Source organism: Lynx canadensis, chromosome D4 (genome assembly GCF_007474595.2).
Source record: "Lynx canadensis isolate LIC74 chromosome D4, mLynCan4.pri.v2, whole genome shotgun sequence".
Lineage (NCBI taxonomy): Eukaryota > Metazoa > Chordata > Mammalia > Carnivora > Felidae > Lynx > Lynx canadensis.
Window position 1 is genome coordinate 29,429,982 of NC_044315.2, and position 19,271 is coordinate 29,449,252.

The 19,271-nt window shown below is 44.3% G+C and overlaps 1 protein-coding gene across 1 annotated transcript in view; it reads right to left on the minus strand.

Moving 5' to 3' along the window:
* PTCH1 (patched 1) overlaps nucleotides 1-19,271 on the minus strand; it is a 63,154-nt gene that overhangs the window by 30,392 nt on the left and 13,491 nt on the right. The window contains 10 exon segments of the mRNA XM_030293404.1: nucleotides 2,094-2,219; nucleotides 2,969-3,067; nucleotides 3,719-3,874; nucleotides 4,283-4,414; nucleotides 5,243-5,390; nucleotides 6,166-6,287; nucleotides 6,579-6,777; nucleotides 8,190-8,281; nucleotides 8,380-8,449; nucleotides 11,534-11,723. Coding sequence (XP_030149264.1) covers nucleotides 2,094-2,219; nucleotides 2,969-3,067; nucleotides 3,719-3,874; nucleotides 4,283-4,414; nucleotides 5,243-5,390; nucleotides 6,166-6,287; nucleotides 6,579-6,777; nucleotides 8,190-8,281; nucleotides 8,380-8,449; nucleotides 11,534-11,723 — 1,334 coding nt within the window.

Below are 19,271 nucleotides of genomic sequence, written 5' to 3' on the forward strand. Positions count from 1 at the left end.
GCACCCATAATTTAGTGGCAATGTTCACTCATCTTCCACATTACTGAGCACTTATATTTTCATTTTCCTGTGCTTTGGTCATTAAAGGCTTACCTTTATTCATTAATTCACTTACTGCTTCTATTTTATATATATTTTGTAATAAACCCTTTTTCTTTTGGGGGTGGTGGTCATAGTGACTGGTATAAAAATCTTTTTTCATGTCTTGTCTTACACTAAATATTAAGTAAGTCTAGCATCCCAAATGCAGTAGCATCATTACTTGCTTAGGTCTTTATTAGCCATTAGTGAAGTGAAATTCAAATATGAAGACTATAGAAGAGCGAAGCGTGTTGACAAAGTATAAAGAGAAGCATAATCTATCATCTGTCCGTTTCTCTTCCTGGTCACAATCACCTTTTGGTGATTTACAAGAGTAAAGCAACATGAAGACGATGGACGTAATAAGGCTTAAAAAGTGACACCAAAGGTAGTTTCCTTTAAAAACCTGGCCATCTCATAAATTACGTATCACACTGTAAGAGAAAAAGAAAGATAAAATTTGAATTTAATTCACAAAACTGCAATAACGTCTTTGAGACATCAAAACCCAAAACCATCTTGGGCTCAGGAAGGCCACATCTCAAACTGGGCGGTGAGCTTTCACCTGCTGTGCTGATCGATTTCCGGATCCCTGGGGGCTTCAAGCAGCTGAAGGGCGACACCGGCACTGCAGGCCAAGCACAGAATGGACCATTGCTGTGGCCCCAGCCCAGGGAGCTCTCCATTCCTACCGTTCACATAAGCTGGCTCTTTGTTCAAAAAATATCTTGGTGCTTTGAAAGGGCCTAGTTTGGAAGGAGAACAATGCAGGAGCCAAACTGCTCCACATAAGGAAGGGAAAGGAATTCTGAGTCTTTTTGTGCATCCTGAGAGGGGACGAGGAGACCAAAAGAAGGCAGAGGAGAGGACAGAAGAGACTGTGGGGGAACTAGGAGAGAGGTGGCAAGCAAGGGCCCACCAATGAACTCCCCTGCAGGCAGAGGGTGGCCAATACATCTGCACAGTGGAAGCTAATACAGCCGGCCCTTGAACAACTAAAGTTGGAACTACACAGGACCACTTGGAGGCTATTTTCAATAAACAGACTACAGCACTGTAAAAGTACTTTCTCTTCCTTAGGATTTTAATAACATTTCCTTCCCTAGTTTACTTTACTGTAAGAATACGGTATATAACACACGGAACATAAAATATGTGTTAATTGACTGTTTATGTTATCAGTAAGGCTTCCAGTCAACAGCCACTATTAGTTAAGTTTGGGGAGAGTCAAAAATTATATGCAGGGGCGCCTGGGTGGCTCAGTAGGTTAAGCATCAGACTCTTGATTTTGACTCAGGTCATGATTGCATGGTTGTGAGATTGAGCCCCATGAAGGGTTCTGCACTGGACGTGCAGCTTGCTTAACATTCTCTCCCCCTCTCCTTCTGCCTCTCTCTCTCTCAGAAAAAAAAAAAAAAAATGTTATATGTAGATTGGACTGCAGGAGTGGGGGAGGATCTGCACCCATTATAACCCCCATGTGTTCAATTCTAAGTGATCGCCTAGCCTGGTCTATACTGCAAGCTCGTCTTCATAGTCAATGAAGTGTGTTCTGTACAACTGCCTTGTGTTGAGGCTGCTTTAGGGAAATAGACAGAGGGTGGCATGTTAGGGTAAGCACAGAAACCGAGTGGGATTTCGAAGCAGGGATGGCCAGAAGCTGGCCGCACTGTGGATGAGACCAGAGGACTTCTGGATATCTGGAGCAGGGGCTTCCTGGCATCCTATATGGAGCAGCTCTGGTGTCATTTTAGTTTAACTGTAAAGGAAAGAGCCGCTCCCTAAGGCACCAGGTCTTGAGGACACCCAGGCCACAGGCATCTGGGCTACAGGACTAAAAGGAAGGGAAGAACCCTGGGCTGTATTTCAGGGGGACTGTGAGGGTTATGGCTTAAAGAAGCACCCACCCACACGAGCTCCATATGGTACATGCTACAGTAGTACTGGAAGCGTGTTAATGGAGAAAAGTCAACGTGGGGTGCTCACCATAGGTTTCATCACTGGAGACTCACCTGTAGAGAGAACGCCCGCAGAGCGGGAATCGGGATCAATGCGGCCATGAAGAAGGCAGTGACGTTGCTGATGGATGTGAGGGCCACGCTGGCTCCCGTGCGCTTGAGGCACTCCCCAGTCCTGTCCTGAGCACGAGAAACCACAGTGCTGAAAACTGCACAGGACAGGGTGCCCTCAGAGCACAGACCGTGTGAACAATTCACATACATGACAAAGTAAGACAGCAGAGAGTCGATAATGCTGACATTGGGGTATAAGAAAGAAAGGGCGATCTCTGCCTTACCCCCTAACACTGGCATTGAGAAAGTTCTCAGGATTATCTACATGGTTATGTGTTGTTCACGGCTCTGACATCCAAAGCACAGAGCTGCAAGATAATGATTTAAGTAAAATTTTCAGATTTAAAAGGTGTGGGGGAGGGGCACCTGGGTGGGTCAGTCAGTTAAATGTCCTCACTTGATTTCAGCTCAGGTCATGATCTCAAGGTTAATGAGTTCGAGCCCCACACTGGGCCGTGTGCTGAAGGTGTGGAGCCTGCTTGGGATTCTTTCTCTCTTTCTCTCCCTCTGCCCTCCCTTGATTGCTCTCTCTCAAAATAATACACTTGAAAAAAAAAAAGGTGTGGGGGAGGGTGTGATGGGGACAAAGTGAGACACACACACACACACACAAAACAGAATAGCAAATTTGGGCCTTAGAATAAGTGTTCTGAGATTCTTCTAACTTGTTTTACTTATTTAGAGCCAGTACCACGTCACTGACTTGGGACTGAAATATTTATTGGGCCAGATTACAGAAAATTAGAGGACAAAAACTCAAGAACAGAGGGGAGTTTGGCTGTCCCCAAAGCTTTCTTCTTTTTCTTTTCTATTACCTCAAAAGGGATTCTTTTATTCTGTCCTGTTTCACTAAATGCATGTGCCAGAAGGAAAACATCATCCACACCAACACCAAGAGCAAGAAATGGCAAAACCTGCGGCAAAAACAAAGGGCAGCAGATTAGATGTGTGAAGCCCAATTCTGACCACTCCCGAGCCCTTGAAAACATTACCCCCAGAGCCCCCCCCACCAAGCTCCCCAAAGGACAGCTCACACCATTGAATCTAGTTTTCTCTGAGGCTTAAATCCCCCAGATCGATCTGTTTTAGCGCACAGGAGATCTTGTGCATTTCTATTTCTAAGCTCTGTTATATTTTTTAAAATTAATAAATGAGAAAGAATCTGACTCATGGAAAGCAGCAGATCTCAGAGCATGAGCCCTGGACCGGCATCACTGAGAAGTGATGACTGGAAACTCTGGGGGTGGAGCCGGGCAGTCTGAGTTGTCCAAGCCCTCCAGGTGACTCTAGCAAACACCTAAGTTTGGGAACCACGGCTCTAATAAATGGTCTTAATTTCACTGATAAGTGAAGTGCCTCAACCAAGCAACAAGCCCACTCAGACCCACCCCCCCCCCCACTGCCAAGAGCTCCACTTTGAGGCAGCAGCCCCCTCCCCCGAAGTGTGGCATCTTGGTGGCAAAGGACGGAAGACTCTAGGTGACAGGGACACATAGGAGGCCGCAGGGCTAAGCCTGGGGAGGGGTGTTTGTCAATAAATAGTGGATGGATGTCTCCTTTAGTACCTGAGTTGTTGCAGCGTTAAAGGAAATCCCGATCAATGAGCACAGGCCCAATCCTGCAGCCACTGACAGTGCAACCAACAGGACGCCAGCCAGCCCCACGGCACCCTGGGACTTGGAGCAGTCCCAGCGCAGCATGGTTAAACAGGCATAGGCAAGCTGCGAGCAGAACCACAGGGTGGGGGGCAGGTGAAGGAACAAGGGGGGATGGGGGGCGGTGGGGGGAGACACAAAACAAAAGCCAAACATTAGAATGTGTAAGGATTCTAATGTTTTCCCCCACCCATCACCCCAAATCAAAAAGTAGAACTTATTGAATCCAACAACAACAAAAAATTTACATTACAGACATCACATGAAATGATATGAGTCAGAGATGGGCAAACTACAAATGGGAGAAAACGCTTTACACGACCACTTTTGAAACCGTTATGAAGCAGAGCTCTCTCTGTCTTGGATGCACGTGTGTGTTAAGAGCAGTTAAAAAGCAGGAGCGGTCATGGAAAGATAAAAACTAAAAACCAAACCAACCACCCCATCCCCCAGGAGAACTGAATTTACTGTTACCATCAGTAAGTAGCCACTGGCCACTCGGATGACACTGACATCAGAGAAGGACTTGAGGATGTCGTCCAGGGTCGTCGTGGTAAAGGAAAGCACCTTCTGTGTGGAGTTCGGGGCGACACTTTGATGAACTACCTGTGGTCACAACATAAGGATAAAGTCCGACATGGAATTAAAGCTTCAATGGGCTTTGACAGCACAGATCTTGGGGGACATGCCCCCTCCACTCAACCCTCACTTTTTTCTAATGCATTGAAGAGTTCTACATGATCCAGGTTTGAACTTGGACCAACATGAAATGACCCTGGGCCTGGAACAATGAAGGCCATTACTAATCAGGTGAGAATCTGGTGCTGCGGTGAGCCAGAATCCTTGAAGCCCACTCCAAGCTTTATTTACTCCACCTATTCACCTCTCTGCCACTGTACAACTGATCTGTGGGTCCCCTCGGCTCCCCACTAATCTAAAACAACTTATTCCTGTGGTGACTCCTCCCCACTTTGTTTGCTGGCCATTTTTAAAAGGTCACATGCAGCTCAGCAGAGGTCACTGCTTGGGAAACAAAGGCCAGCTCCTGTCATATGACCTAACCAAGGGGACTGCAGCTGTGAATAGATTCTATGCCTTGCTAATGTTTTCCAGACACCTTTTCTTGCTAACCAAGTGTTGTTGTTGTTGTTTTAAACACTGTTATGCCTTAGTTCTGGAGTTCACAACTGGTTACTCAGAATATTTCAGGCATCCCAATTAGAATTAGCATCACCCAGACATTAAGATTTTCAATGTCTATCTAGGAAAGGAAGAAAAGTTTCCATCCCACCAAGTACCCAAAATGACAATTTGCTTTGAAAATAAATTCTAATGAAAAAAAAATCTTTTAAAACATTGCTACAATGAAGTATTTAGTAACTAAGGGGTTTGTACCCAGATTCAAAGGTAGGCGTCGGAATGCTGGCGATTTACCTCCACGTACGTCCTCTGCCAAGCCTCCAGGATGGCTGCTGCCTTGTCCTCGTTCCAGTTGATGTGTGACACATACTCGTACCCCTTGAAGTGTTCGTACATTTGCTTGGGAGTCATTAACTGAAACATGGTCTGCAAGGCATGGGCACTGTGATGGGTGGTAAAGACACAACATCAGCATTTCCAGGAAGTAGTTCTCACAGCTTAGAATCACAAACAAGCACCCCCAACTCACTTGTGGCCATTCTCTCCTTCTATGTGAGCACATGTTTCCATTAAACAGGACCTGATGGTTATTTTATTTAATAGATTGATGTACCATATTAAAGGTGTAACCTTACAAACCTTTTACAGATATACCCCGAAATTAAATTAATAGGCAATTTCCTTTCTCAGTTTCTATTCAGTGAAACAGGAAGGGTCGGGGAGTAGATAGCTTGACCAGATATGCTGGGCTCAGCGCTGCGTGCTTGCCTGTGCAGAAATCCCAGACGACGGCTCTCCCAAGGGACAGATCTCAGACGGAGAGCCTGACGCTTGCCGGAGCAGAGTCCGCGAGTGCACAGAGGATCATTCTTGTTTAGCTGTCACAGCATTTCACCCCACTGGCTATGACCAATGTTTTCTGCCCACTTTACACTTGTCCTGATCTTCTACCTGACAGGTCTTCTAAAAACCTGTAGTCACTAACTAGAGTCTCAATGAAAACAACAATCTCCTCTTGAAAAATCCCCCACAAGGTGGTTCTTTCAAGCTGGTCTGGGTCCAGTAATATTTCCTAAGATTCTATTACACCAGGCGGCTAGCTAGGATAACAGTTAGGTATTAATGCAAATACACTTGCAGATGTCAGAAGGGAAGTGGTTTCTGAGGAAAGGACAAAAAATAGACGGCTTGGATTTTTCCTCCATATGTTGGATTACCTGACAAGCTTCCCAGTGCTATTCTTGACTGTGCCACCCACAATCAGTTCCTCCTGCCAGTGCATATACTTTCTGGATAATCCATGACATCCACCGTTCAAAACAAGGGCCACATCAAGAGGCTAAAATAAAAAGACAGCCACATAATTACGGGAATCAGTAGGCAGGTCACATGCCTTGTTAAAATCCAGTGCTTTAAGGGCTTGTTTGTTTCAGAGAGAACATTAATAACAAGGCTAATGAGAGGCGTATGGCAAATCTTACAGCAAAATTTAGCTCTATAAACAAACTTAGCTCCATAGACAAAAAAAGTCGTTGAGAATCAAATCTTAAAAATGAAAATAATAGAACTCCAAATGGGGGAAAGACATCAAGTTTTTCTCTCTCAGGGAAGAATCGAGGACTGTACTCACTTTGGTTGCATTTTTGTTGGGAGCTGTGGCAGGGCAGTCTGGATCAGCCGGGTTGAGGCAGGGCCGGTCCATGTAACCATGACCAACTTGGGCCTTATTCAGCATTTCCTCCCAGCTGTCCACTTGATAGTTTATTTTCTTTAACTCTTCTAGGAATTCCAAAGGGTCAAAGTTTGTCCACTGCAAAGGAGGCTTACCTCTGTGAAAGAAATTAGGAGGCGAGACCATGAAAGGAGGCTTCCAAGCCTCTTTTCCAAGCCTCCAAGACGGCGTATATGCGTATATTGTATATATTGTGTCTGGATTGCATGAGGCTTTCTGGTTGTGCTGCAATTCTGGGACCCTGGCATACAAAATAAATGCCCCTTTCCAGTGTATCTGTATGCAAACCTGAGTCAGGAAAGTAATTCATGAACAAAAATGCCAAGCAGAGAGCTTGTAAATTAATGAAGCGATCAAAGAATCTTTACTGGCTGATATGTCATATTTAATACCTACTACAGAATTAGCCAAAGGGCACTTCCTAGCAAAAGACTGAGATCCAAAATTAGGGGGGGTGGGGGGTGGGTGGGAGAAGGAATCACAATGTCAAATTAGCACTTGCCAGCCTAATAAATGCTTTGTAAATGTCATCAATCAAAATATTTGATCTCCATTACCTTTAATAATCCCATACTTATGAGCTCTCTCTGACAGCCTGGCAGTCGACCCCGAAAGCCCCCCGCTGCCTCTGCCATCACCACCATCAAGGCCACTTCCCCCCACACTCACTTTTGAATTTGTGCTGTTGACAGACCAGAAAGGCTTTTGGCTGCCTGTTATGTGGTTCAAACCACACTGTAGCTGCTTAACCAGGCTGAAGTCATTATTCAGAATCTCCCAACCAGAAAACACAAAACCCCTTATTTCCCATCTAAAACTGTACACTGAAGGTCAGGGTATGGCCACTGCAAATTGCTTTTGCAGATATGTGCAAGCTAGGACAGAAACAATAACCCAAGCACGAACTCTTGCATAATTAACTGAAAATGTCTACACTGATTAACAATTATTCCTTAAATGACGTGGTATGTATAATATCCAACTGCTAAACTGTGAAGCATCCCCTGCCACGGCCTTCAAAGATAGCGGATTTCCCCCTTAAATGCCATTAATGTGATCCAAAGAAAGGTTAGTATTTTACTTCACAGGAAGATCTTGAACTTTAACTCAATATGTTTAATTCTGACATGCACGCACTAATAAATTCTCTGCTTAAAAAATAAACTAAACCTATGGAAGGGCTTGGTCAGCAAAACTGCAAATATCTTATTAAAGAGTTAAAAATCATACATACTCTGAAATAATTTGCATTTTATTTGCATATAAATAGGTTGGTAAAAGTGAATGAAATTTAATGATGCCTTCAGAACTTTTTTTTTTTTGAAAAGAGGAAAAACATTCTGCTAAAGTCCCCTCTCCCCCAACTATTCACTCAAAACATGCCCATGGAATCTCAATGTTTTTATTTCTTGTTCAAAACTGAAACAGAATAAACAATGATGAAGTAACATCACAGAAACCTTCTAAAGTTCAGAAATCAGACATCAGAAAATGATATCACACACTTACAGTAGGTACGCTGTCCCAGATTGTAACTTTGCCCCTTCCCAGAAGCAATCCAAAGGTGTAATAATTAAACAAGGGTAAAGATATTCTATTATCTGTCAAAGTTAAAAAAAAAAAAAAATAGGCCACACATTAGGCTAATGCATAGCATTGAGGAATTTTTGAGAATTGTATGCAAAAAAAGAAAATATACCTGATCCATGTAACCTGTTTCTGTGATAAGTTCTCCAGATTTGTAACACAAATGTTCCAATTTCCACTGCCTGTTAAAATAGAAAGGAGAGACAAACATTTCTCACTGTAATAAAGTATGGAAATCCATGCAAAATCAGGACAACAGAACATATAGAAAGAACTGCAATTTTGATCACTTTTAGGTATCTGTCAAAACGAACACAACTTTTGGCAAGTAAAGACTCAACAAGCTTAATTTAATGAATAGATAATACTCAATTGTAATTAACATGTGGGTGTTTATGTAAATGAATGCTACCAAAGTACTTGAAAAGTCCTGTTTTCTTAAGTGTTCTCCCAATAATCTTGTTTACGCCATTATCTGCTTTTCTACATACACTGAACAACTTCAGGGCAGATAATTCAGTTGAATTATCACAAATTCAAAATACGTGGAGACTAATTAGTAAGGTTTATAATGTATTAACATATATTTAGGTGGGAAAACGTAACTGACTTATTTTTACTGGCAGTTAACGTCCTTATTAACAGACAGTGTTCCAAACGAATTCTGCTCTGAACCATGAATGCTGTAAACAGCATTGCCAGGTAGACAGATTACCTACTTTACAGTTTTTTATTCTTGTTCTATAGAAATGTTATTAAATATACTGATCACCAATTATCTCTATTATCTATCATCTATCTATAGAATACTAAAGAACTCTGACATCTCTAGAAAAATGCACATGCCTTTCCAAGTGTATCAGGGAGTTTAACTTGAAAAAAGAAGAAATTTGGAAAGTATAGGGATGGGAAATCCAAGAGAAAAAAATTTTTTGAGTCTCTCTAAATTGCTCTAATTTATTTATTCATCTCCTTTTTCTTTTTTTTTATTGGTCACCCAAAGGAATGTTCTGGACTTAGCCCTCTTCCCTGTGGAACCTTCGCATCTATCCCTCAGGGTCCTCACTGAAATGCCACACCTTCCCACTAGGCTTTTTTTTTTTTTTTTTTTTTTGCCCAGGGCTATTGAAAATGACCCCTTTCTCATGAACCACAGAACACTGCTGGTCTGATCTGTTTGATAAGTGGAGCACCTGGACTTGGGAGTATCTGTGTTTGGCTTCGTACATGCCCATCTATGGTGTGATACTTTCCTCTTTCTAGCTAGACCATCGGCTCCTAATGCAGGGCCCAGGTTATCCATCCATCCTTCCATCCACTCACCCACCCATCCACCCACCCACCTACTCATGTATCTATGTGTATGTTTATATTGAACTCCACATAGCATCAACACAGACCATCTAGCCTGAGTAGGTTGTCAATATCACTTGATCAGTGAACTCATTTACACTTGCTTGAGAGGTCATGGCTGTGCCTTAAAAAAGCCCCTGGGCTTGGAGCCAGAAGAAAGGGTTTGAAAACTGGCTCTAGTGTTTAAAAATTGTATGAACTTGGACAAATGGTCCAGTTAATCTAATTCCTGGTTTTCTCATCTAAAAAATGAGATGGGTTTAACTAGGTGTTCTTTAAAGCTCATTCCAACACATAAAAGTTCTCTGGTTCCATCTCAGATTAAGAATATAATTTCATTGTACAGACACGCACATCTTCTCCTTAAGTGTCTAAGTGACAAGTCCTTCAAGGTAGGGTCCCATTGTGTTAAGAATGGGTCACAGCATGCTTTCAGTGGCCCTGGAACTTATTTATTTCCAAATTCCCAGCAGGGCCTCTACTTGAAAGTTCTGCAAAACTGCCCTGGGGAGTTGCTTCCACTGCAGAATGGGAGGGATGTGCTGATAAGATCGGGGATGTGCTCACTAGCCAAGTTTGCTTGACAAGAGTGCTAGAATACCTCCTTTTCATACATTATATATCTCGTTCTCAGAACCTCCTGAGGATAATAGACCACACTTAATCAGTAACTGACTTTACAGATGAGGAAACAAGAGCATGTCAAAGATATGTGACTCATGCTGGACCTTAGGGTGCTGCCTCCAGCTAGATGGGTCTTAGAGACAATCCAGTGAAGACCATGGGTAGTGGAGGTTACCGTAGCAGGGACAAGTACAGATTTTCCTTTTATTTTCTCCCTTCACTCTCCCTGGCCTCTGAATAGGTGTACAGTGGCACTTCCTCACCTCCCCTGTGAATAACTGTGTCATCAACCAGTCAGTTAAGAGGTGAGGGACAGGTTGGGGTTAGGCAAATGCCAACTGAGTAAGCAGTCCCCTGAAAAGAGGGTTTAGTGACAGTCATCCCAATAGTTCAGGGAGAAGATCCAGTTCAAATGTATCAATCTAGGCAGTTAGTCAATCAACAAATTCTGATCTAAATGCTGGGGGTGGAAGAATGGACACGATGTGGTCCCTGCCCTGAATAACGCACTGTTTAAATAGAGAAGAAGGACTGTCAATTTTGTTCCAAAACTCTTCATATGCTTTTATTATACCCACAGCACTGTTAAGTTAGTTTTGAAGCTAAAGGGAAATATTTTGTGAGGCTGTATTATAATTCCACCATATCTGCCTACCCGTCAGTAAGAATTCACCATAGTGACTCAACCGCTATATGCTTTGTGACACATGCTGTCAATATCTGTAGTGAATACAAAGTAACCATACGTAAAGTCTTTCATTTTTCTCATTCTTTTCAATTTTTTTTCATGTTTATTTATTTTTGAGAGAGAGAGCATGAGTGGAATAGGGGCAGAGAGAGAGGAAGACAGAATCCGAAGCAGGCTCCAGGCTCTGAGCTGTCAGCATAGAGCCTGATGCAGGGCTTGAACCCACGAACCACGAGATCATGACCTGAGCCGAAGTCGGGCGCTTAACCAACTGAGCCCCACCCAGATGCCCCTCTTTTCTCAGTCTTTTTGACTAAAGGCAATTCAAAATGTAACTGCTCCAAAAATATCTTAAGCAGGAAAGATCCTCAGAATGGCTGTATAGCCACCCAAATGGCTGCTTGAAAACTCATACTCATTTGGGTATATAGTGCCAAGATACTTAGTGAAAATACATTATAACATATTTGATCTGTTACCAAACTCTAGAAATGAAATTCAAGATTTAATCCCACTTATCAGAAAACTACTTGAACACTGGAAGCATATTTCCAGCACAACCTTATTTAGTAAAACCAACCGCTTCTTCCCGCCACCTTACCTGTTGTACATATATACATGGACTCTGCTGGCCTGGAGGGCGGAGTCCAGGTGTTGTCGGAGAGCTTCCGTGGTCAGGACGTTAGCACCTTCTTCTTTCGGGGTCTGAATCATGAGCTGAGGATTAAACATAGCCTCCTCTCCAATCTTCTGGCGAGTATAGTTTAATTCGCGACTTACTCGTCCACCAACTGACAAACATGTACAGGTTTCAATTAGAACAGAAATATCCCCGTGAATTCATGTTCTGTTATCTCACTAACAGGTACAGGATACAGGATAAATTATCTCTGGTCATGAAAATGCAGGGCTGATGTTTGGGGGATAACGTTCACTTTATTATTACTGGCAATGTTCATTTCACCAATTAAAAAAAAAAAAACACACACGGAAAAAATACTAAGGCCATGAACAACTGTCCTGTCTGTTGCATATGCAAACCTAATGCATACGTGCTTTGTGCACCTTCTAACTAATGTGCCATATGTATAAAGGGGGAAGGGGAAGGAAAACTTGAGACACCTTTTCCTTGCAGACCAGACCAAATACCCCTGTTACAATTTCTTTCACTTGTGTAAACAATGTGCCCCGGCAGCACATTTCAAGATAAATGGCTTCAATTTACACTCTTCTCCTAAATAATCTAGTAAAGGTAACAAGGAAATGTTTCTCCCTGTTGAAAAAGAAACAAAGAAAGGTGGCAAATGTGTGCTCCGCAGAAAACTTGCCAGGAGAAGATAAATAATGTGATTTACATCAGATGTACTTGAGAGGAACCAAATGTCTCAGCTGTGGCCAGGACAGCCAGTCTCTGGATCCTGGCTCTATCAGACTCACCTGGTCAGCATCCGGAAACAAAGGTACCAGGTTCTGAGTTGCCTGTGAGCAGGCAGCCTGTGTTCCAGAAGCTCCCCAGGGATCCTGAACCTGCTGCAAGCCCAGAAGCCTTGCCCCAGTAGCACCGGGCTCTCCAGGAGGCTGGCCACAGTGGGGCATGCTACAGGTGAGGGCAACAAGGTACGCTTTTTATTTTTTTTCTCAGGTCTTAGGTTATATTTCAACTATGGCTTTAGAATAAGCCAAGCTCAGAATGCTGGACCTGGCTGGGAGGTATGGGGGGGGGGGGGGGGGGGGGGGGGGGGTCCCTTCCCAACAGGGTAGGTGTGGGGGGATGCAGTTGGGAGTGCTCTGGAGAGCATGCTTTGATCCAATACAGTCACAGGGAAGGGGCTGTTCCAGAAGGGCCTGGGAGGGCAGGAGAGAGACAATCCTAGAGCAAGCAGCACCCCCTACCCTTCTCCCCCTCCCTACACACACACACACTCCAAGGCCAGCTGATGAGTCTGAACAGTGAGTCTGAAGAGTTCCTAAAGTCACTGGTAAGTTTCATGTTTACTGGAAAACAGGCCTTCAGCTACAGTGTAGAAAGAGCCTTCAGCAATCATGGTAAGCTTTCCCACGAGGAGGAATCCTTTTTCTTCAAGTTTAGCATTCATGGACATAAACATTTGGTTTGGGCAAGTAAGGAAGTACTGGGAACAGCGGGCTGTTTAGTTCTCTTGGCATATTTTATAAACAAGGGGGCCGGCTAAAAAAGCAAATAATGCCCTCATTAGGAAAGCTAGTCCAGATTCACAGACTGGCAGGATCATGTGTGTGGGTCCACGCAGATGGCCAAGGCCACTGCGGAATACTGTGAGGTGAGGCCCAACATACTGTTGGGTGTGTCCAAGAGGAGAGAGGAGGGGGAGGATGAGGAAGAAGGAGCGGGGAGGGGCAAGGAGAAATGGGGAGGGGCAGAGGGAAGGATATTATCAGTCAGTTACAGAAAGTATTAAGATTCCTTGTGCAGAAAACTTTGACAAATGCCCTGGGGAATTGCCCAGGATACTGCAATCAATTTGAAGTTAAAGAAAGACCACAGGAAAACATAGGAAACTTGCAACAAAGGATAAATTTACATCAAGTCCTAGGCCTTTTCAGGATGCTCTTCTAAAGCTGCCTGCAGGCAGGGTCTGGCTCCTTCTGGCAGGAATCACAATGTATTATTTCAAGCAATTAACTAGAGAACTGAATTAGACCCAATCCACATTCTCTGGAGATAAAAAGGCTGTTTGAGGCTAAAAAGCCAATTATTAGTCCAGAGGTCACTTCTGAAAAGCTACAGACTGCCATGCCAAGATCTCCAAATAGCCTTTTTGAAAAAAAGCTCAACTCCTTCCTTTTTCCTGGCTATATGACATCAATACCCCACACCTATAAATCATTTAGATTTCTACCAGCTCCTGAAGCATTGGCACAGCACACGATCCCTCATTCTGCTTACAAAGTCCTACTTCCTTTATTTTTCCTGACGCTTAGAGCTTCAGGTGAATTCAACCATGAGGTAAAAACAAACATCAACAGAGTGGGACCACAGACACTCCCTCCCACCTCTCCTGCTTTATAGCAGCTGCCTCTAACTATAACCGATAAGGTGAGGATCCAAGAGACGAGTGCACACAAAAATAGAGATCAAATGCAAGGTTCATGCTCCTGAAAAGAACTGTCTACATCTTCCAGACCAACCTCACATTCGAGCAATTATTTGATTACAGGGGTTTTCAAAAATGATGCTATTTCCTACAAGATATAAAACGTACCTCAAGGGCTTTATAGTGTCACTTTTTAGATGTTTTAAAATGTATATTTAAAGATGTATATTTTTTAATAAAGGTGTCTATCATGTCTCTGGAACTGAAAATATTTTTTTCTTCCTTCATTTCTTTGCTCTAGTGATAAATGTAATATTTTGCTAATGTGACAATCATTTTCAACCAAGACAAGACTCTCATCATAGGTAGACTGAGCAACTGGAGTTCAAAAACCCTGAATGGCCTCCAGCACCTATGCTGTATCCTACTTTTCAGTAGCATTCAATTCGGTTTTACATACGACATGGCCATATTTTATTTAACATTCCATCTATTATTTTTGCAAAACTATTTGGTAACTTTTTAAAAAGTTTCGTCGACATCCGCTTTACTTGACAAAGAGTCCTAACACTCACCCAGGGAGCATATGAAGGTGCCTGCTGTGTGCTACACAGCGGGGTGCTATGCGGGGTGAGACCGGTGCGTTCTCTGCTCCAAAAGGCTTGCTGGCCAGTGAAGCACACAAGCAGTAGACAAACAAATCAATAGGATAATCTCATGGGATGACAAGTGCCTTGGAGGAAACACAGATGGTAATGCCAGGATAGTTACCGGGTGGTGGGGAAGGGGGAAGCCCCCTTCAAATGGAGTAGCCCAGGGAGACCTAAATGGAAGTAACATTTTAAGCTGACTTTGATGAGCTGGGGGGGGGGACAGTGTCTGGGCAGAGGAACCAGCAACTGTTAAGCCCTCATGTCTGGCTTGCTGCAGGAAGAGAAAGGAGGCCAGTGTGGCTGGAGCTTGGTGAGACCATAATTATGTCATTCATTTGGTTGCACTAGTAGACTTAGCTCCTTCTCGGGTGTACCTGTGTCATAAGCTGCTCAGCGTTCGTATGGTCTTACATCAGTATTCACCCAAGGTGCTCTGGAACAAGCTACCAGAAACAGAAACCTCTCTGGACAGAGCAACTTTATGGACTCCCCTGATTTTTGCTACCCTAGCAAATGCCTATCCTAAATCACAACGGGGTGACAGCCCAAAGCTGTTCCTTTTCTTGTGAGTCTTCCTCATCACACATCAGCGCGATGCTCCATCAGCAGGAAGCCCCACAGACCTCATTTCAAGCGACTGAAGTTACAGGTGCAGTCTGGGGGAGATGGTTTTTCTCCCTTCTCTGTCCCATGTTCAAGGTCAAGGTCCTTTCTATTTAAAAAACAATCCGTTCATGAAATACTGCATAATTATTTCCGACTACTGAGCAGAATGAACCATATGATCCAGTATTTGTGATGTAGATGTATGAATGCTGACAGCCATGTGAACAGCCACTACTGCTGTGTGGTGGTTTATGGATAATATTTTACCCATTTCCCTTTTTGAGGGTTATCACTACTACTTAATTTTTCTGCAAAGAACCCATATAATTAAAGACTTCCATGTGACAAAAAGAGAAAAATAAGAAAGCTACTTGGTAGGGATCTGAATTAAAAAGCTCAACACAAACAAAACAAAACATGCATATTCATTAAATTCTAAAGTCCTCTTATATTCTTTTCCTTCTTCCAAATGCAATAACTTTTAACAATAAAATAACAATCAAACTCTTTGAACAAGACTCATGAAAAATGTTATCTCAGGATCCTGGGACACGAAATAGCCTTTTACATTTGTGTATGTTTTTCATCTGCAAACCCATTTCCCACTCATTCTTTACCTATTTATAAATATTTTGCTCAGTGAGGTGCTGTTCCCTCATCAAGCTGGGGCAAGCTGACTGGACAGTCAGGTGGTGGGAACCAGGACCAGAAAGGCAGCACTGAGATTTGGGACGAGTCCCTGTGACATAATTGGGTTTCAGTAACCTTCTCTATGAAATGGGATGAAAATGATACTACTAACCTTATAAACTGGTGTGAGTGTTAACAATGTGTTGTGAAATTTCCCAAACCCTGAACTCATCCCCTCATTCGGTTGCTTATTCATCACAGGGCATGTATCATCACCCTTATTTTACAGAAGAGGAAAAGTAGCTGCAATTGCCCAAGGTCCCCCAGCTGAGAGGAGGTGGAACCGACCCTCAACCCTAGTCCAACTGCCTGGAGAGAGCCTTGTGGCTTCTGAGTACTAGTTGAGGATAGGAGTTTAGAAGTCCTGAATTCCATATACCAGACTGTGTCAAGCTCATAGCTAGAGCTTTTAGAATGCACCTGCACCAGAGTATTACACAGGACAACGGTTGGCATTTTTGCTTAAAGGACAACATTGCTTCCCACAATGTTTACTGCCACTGTGAGGAGATAGTTTTTTCAGTAGAACCTCATGGGTGGCAGTAACAGCCCCCCATTTTCCTTGGGGTCCCCAGAGGGGCCTGATTTGGAGGAGGGGGTTAGAGAGACTAGGGTACACAGCTTTAGGCCTCTTTACCTGCAAATTCTCCAGAAATCTGAGGCTTAAACCAATTCTTTGAAAGAGCTGGGGTAAAAAGCATCACTTCCCCAAAGAAGTTCTTGCTCAAGCTCTGCTGATCCTTTCCTCCCTAAATCAAACCATTATGGTTTTCCAAGGTGAAGAAGGGCCAGCACAGGTGAGAAACCATTCCACCCAGGGGTCCATACCTCTGGGCCAGTGCTGTTCCATTCCATGGTAGACAAGAGATGTTCCCCTCATGATGCTCTCCCACCTTGTACCATTCTTCAGCATGGCCCTTGCACAGAGCTTAATAAACGGCTGCAGCATTCATGCACAAAACTTTTAGCAAAAGCTTATTGTGATCCACATAAAGGTGATCTGAGGGACCAAACGAAGTATTTTTCCCAGTAAATTCCAAGTCCTTTCAGGGAGGCACCGCCCGCTGCCCACTTATCTCGGCACACCAGGCGCATGCGCACACTCAGTGTGTCAGAGGAATAAATGAATGAACAGCCTCAATACAGAGCCTTGGGAACAGGCAGTCATCTGTATAAGATATTAATTCTCCCCAAAGCCTCAAAAAGTCAATCAGTCAAAACAAATGACCCTTTCAGCCTGAAAAGTACCCACTCAGAGTCCAATTAGGAAAATGGGGTCTGTGTATATGCAAGCGGAGCATTTGCATTTGATTAATCCCATGAATTATCTAACAGCCTCTAGAGAGATTTTTTTTTTCTTCCCCTTTAGTTACTTCAGGTCCTTCTTTCAATGTTGCGATTAGTTATTGTGAGGGTGAAAAACTACAAATCTCCAAAGGGTGTAACTGCAAAATTATTAGCACCAGCTCGTTTTCTAAATTGAAAAAAATGAAGATTCCGTAATTTGGGCAATTGGCTGAAAACTCCTGAGCTGTGAGTTTTAGTCAGTCTTCCAGCCATCTCTTTTATTCATGACTAGCCAACTGCTGCTTAAGCTTCAGGGCTGTTTTTCTCCTCGTGGGATTGTGCCCTTGGGTGTTGCCATGGGAAAATGCTAGAATCAGATAGCCCAAAGAGAATTTGCCTTCATGAAGTGAGCCCAGTGAGTGAAAACCACAAAAACAAGACAAGAGCAGGACACATCCCCACACCTCCCCAGGGACAGCTTGAGGGGGGTGGTGGTGGTGAGGAGGGCGGAACGTGGTAGAAGGGGTAGCAGGCCTGAGCATGTGCCCACCACAAGCCCCCACACCAGCTGTTTGTGGTGCCATCTGTTACCGCCCAGGCTGCTTCTCTGAATGGCTTTCCCTGGAGCTGCCCGCTCACCCTGTCGGACACGATCAGGTCAGCCCAGCACTGTGCCCACACCGGACCTGCTGCCTGCCGCAGCTCCCCCCACCTGGTATTCTCTCCAGGGCCAGCAGCTCCCAAGATCACACTGCATCTGTTAGGAGACCCATTCTTCTTTGGTCACTTGCTGCTGTGGCAAATGAGGGCTGCGGTCAACCCCCCCCCCCGGCCCCGCCCCCTCAAAGACAGGCCGAGTGAAGCCACAGCCTGTGGACTCAAGAATGTTCCTGGCTTCCGGCAGGCTGGAACGGGATGGAGATCTGCTCTGTCCCTAACTGCACACTTGCCCCACTGGGAACTGTACCAGGCGCTACCAAGATTCACCTGAGTGCTCCAGTCTATAAGCAAGTAGATGCAAACTCAAGTCCTGTCCTTTTGCAGGAGCTGAGCAAGCCTGGGAGGGTTTGACACAGAGCAGCATGCTCAGAGGCAAACCTGGACCAAGAAGCAGAACCCAGGGACCAAAGACAGTGTTGTTATCAAGTTTTAAGTCCTTAGTTAAGGCCTCCTAAATTCTTCACTCAAAAAATAAAAACAGAACACAACACAACCACGACAAAAGCCAAGTGCCTGCCCGGGCTGCGGGCTCTCTACCCCAGCATTCGGGCTGCTGCATAACATTAACCCCAGCTCCCTTCTCTCAGCTTCTGTGGGGCTGACATCACCTCTCTGCTCTCAACAGTCTTCTTGCCATTATCCAGCCTGGGCCTCTTGGCACCGGCCTCCTACTTGAGCACGCACAGGGGAGAAGACAATGTGAGTCCCCACCTCCACAGGCAGGCTCCCAGGGCCCTGAGGAACATCACGCTGGCCTGCTTTATCTCCCACACCCTCCCTGGGGGCCACTTTCATGATTTTGTTGCCATCAGGATTAGCTGGATTAGGGACTGATGCATAAGGACCCCCTGGTGCCTCGAGGAAGTTTCATCACCAGGTCAGCATGGTGTGAACTATATTCTGTCACCACCACTGCTCCTTATAGCCACCAACTGAAAAAAAGGGGAGGGGACAGCAGAGAAAATGCATGAACTCGTCACAGCCATAAATTCCCCCATCATGCATTCCCAAGGGTGTGAACCATTCAAGACTGTCCTCCTTTCCAGCAAGAGCCCTACTGATTCTTTTCTTATCTATAAAGGATGTCATGGGTCTGATAGTGGCAGTGAAGTGGTGAGCAGAGCTGCCTCAGAAAAACAACACAAAGGAACTTCTAGTCCTTTGCTAAAACCAGTCAAGCAATTTGGGAAGAGAGTCTTGCTGTTGGAACCTTATATTACAGTCCTATCCCATGGGGTGGGGGTGGGGGAGGTAGGGGTGTTCCCATTTAATTTGAAGGAAAACAATGTGGGCAGGAGTGGGGGGGGGG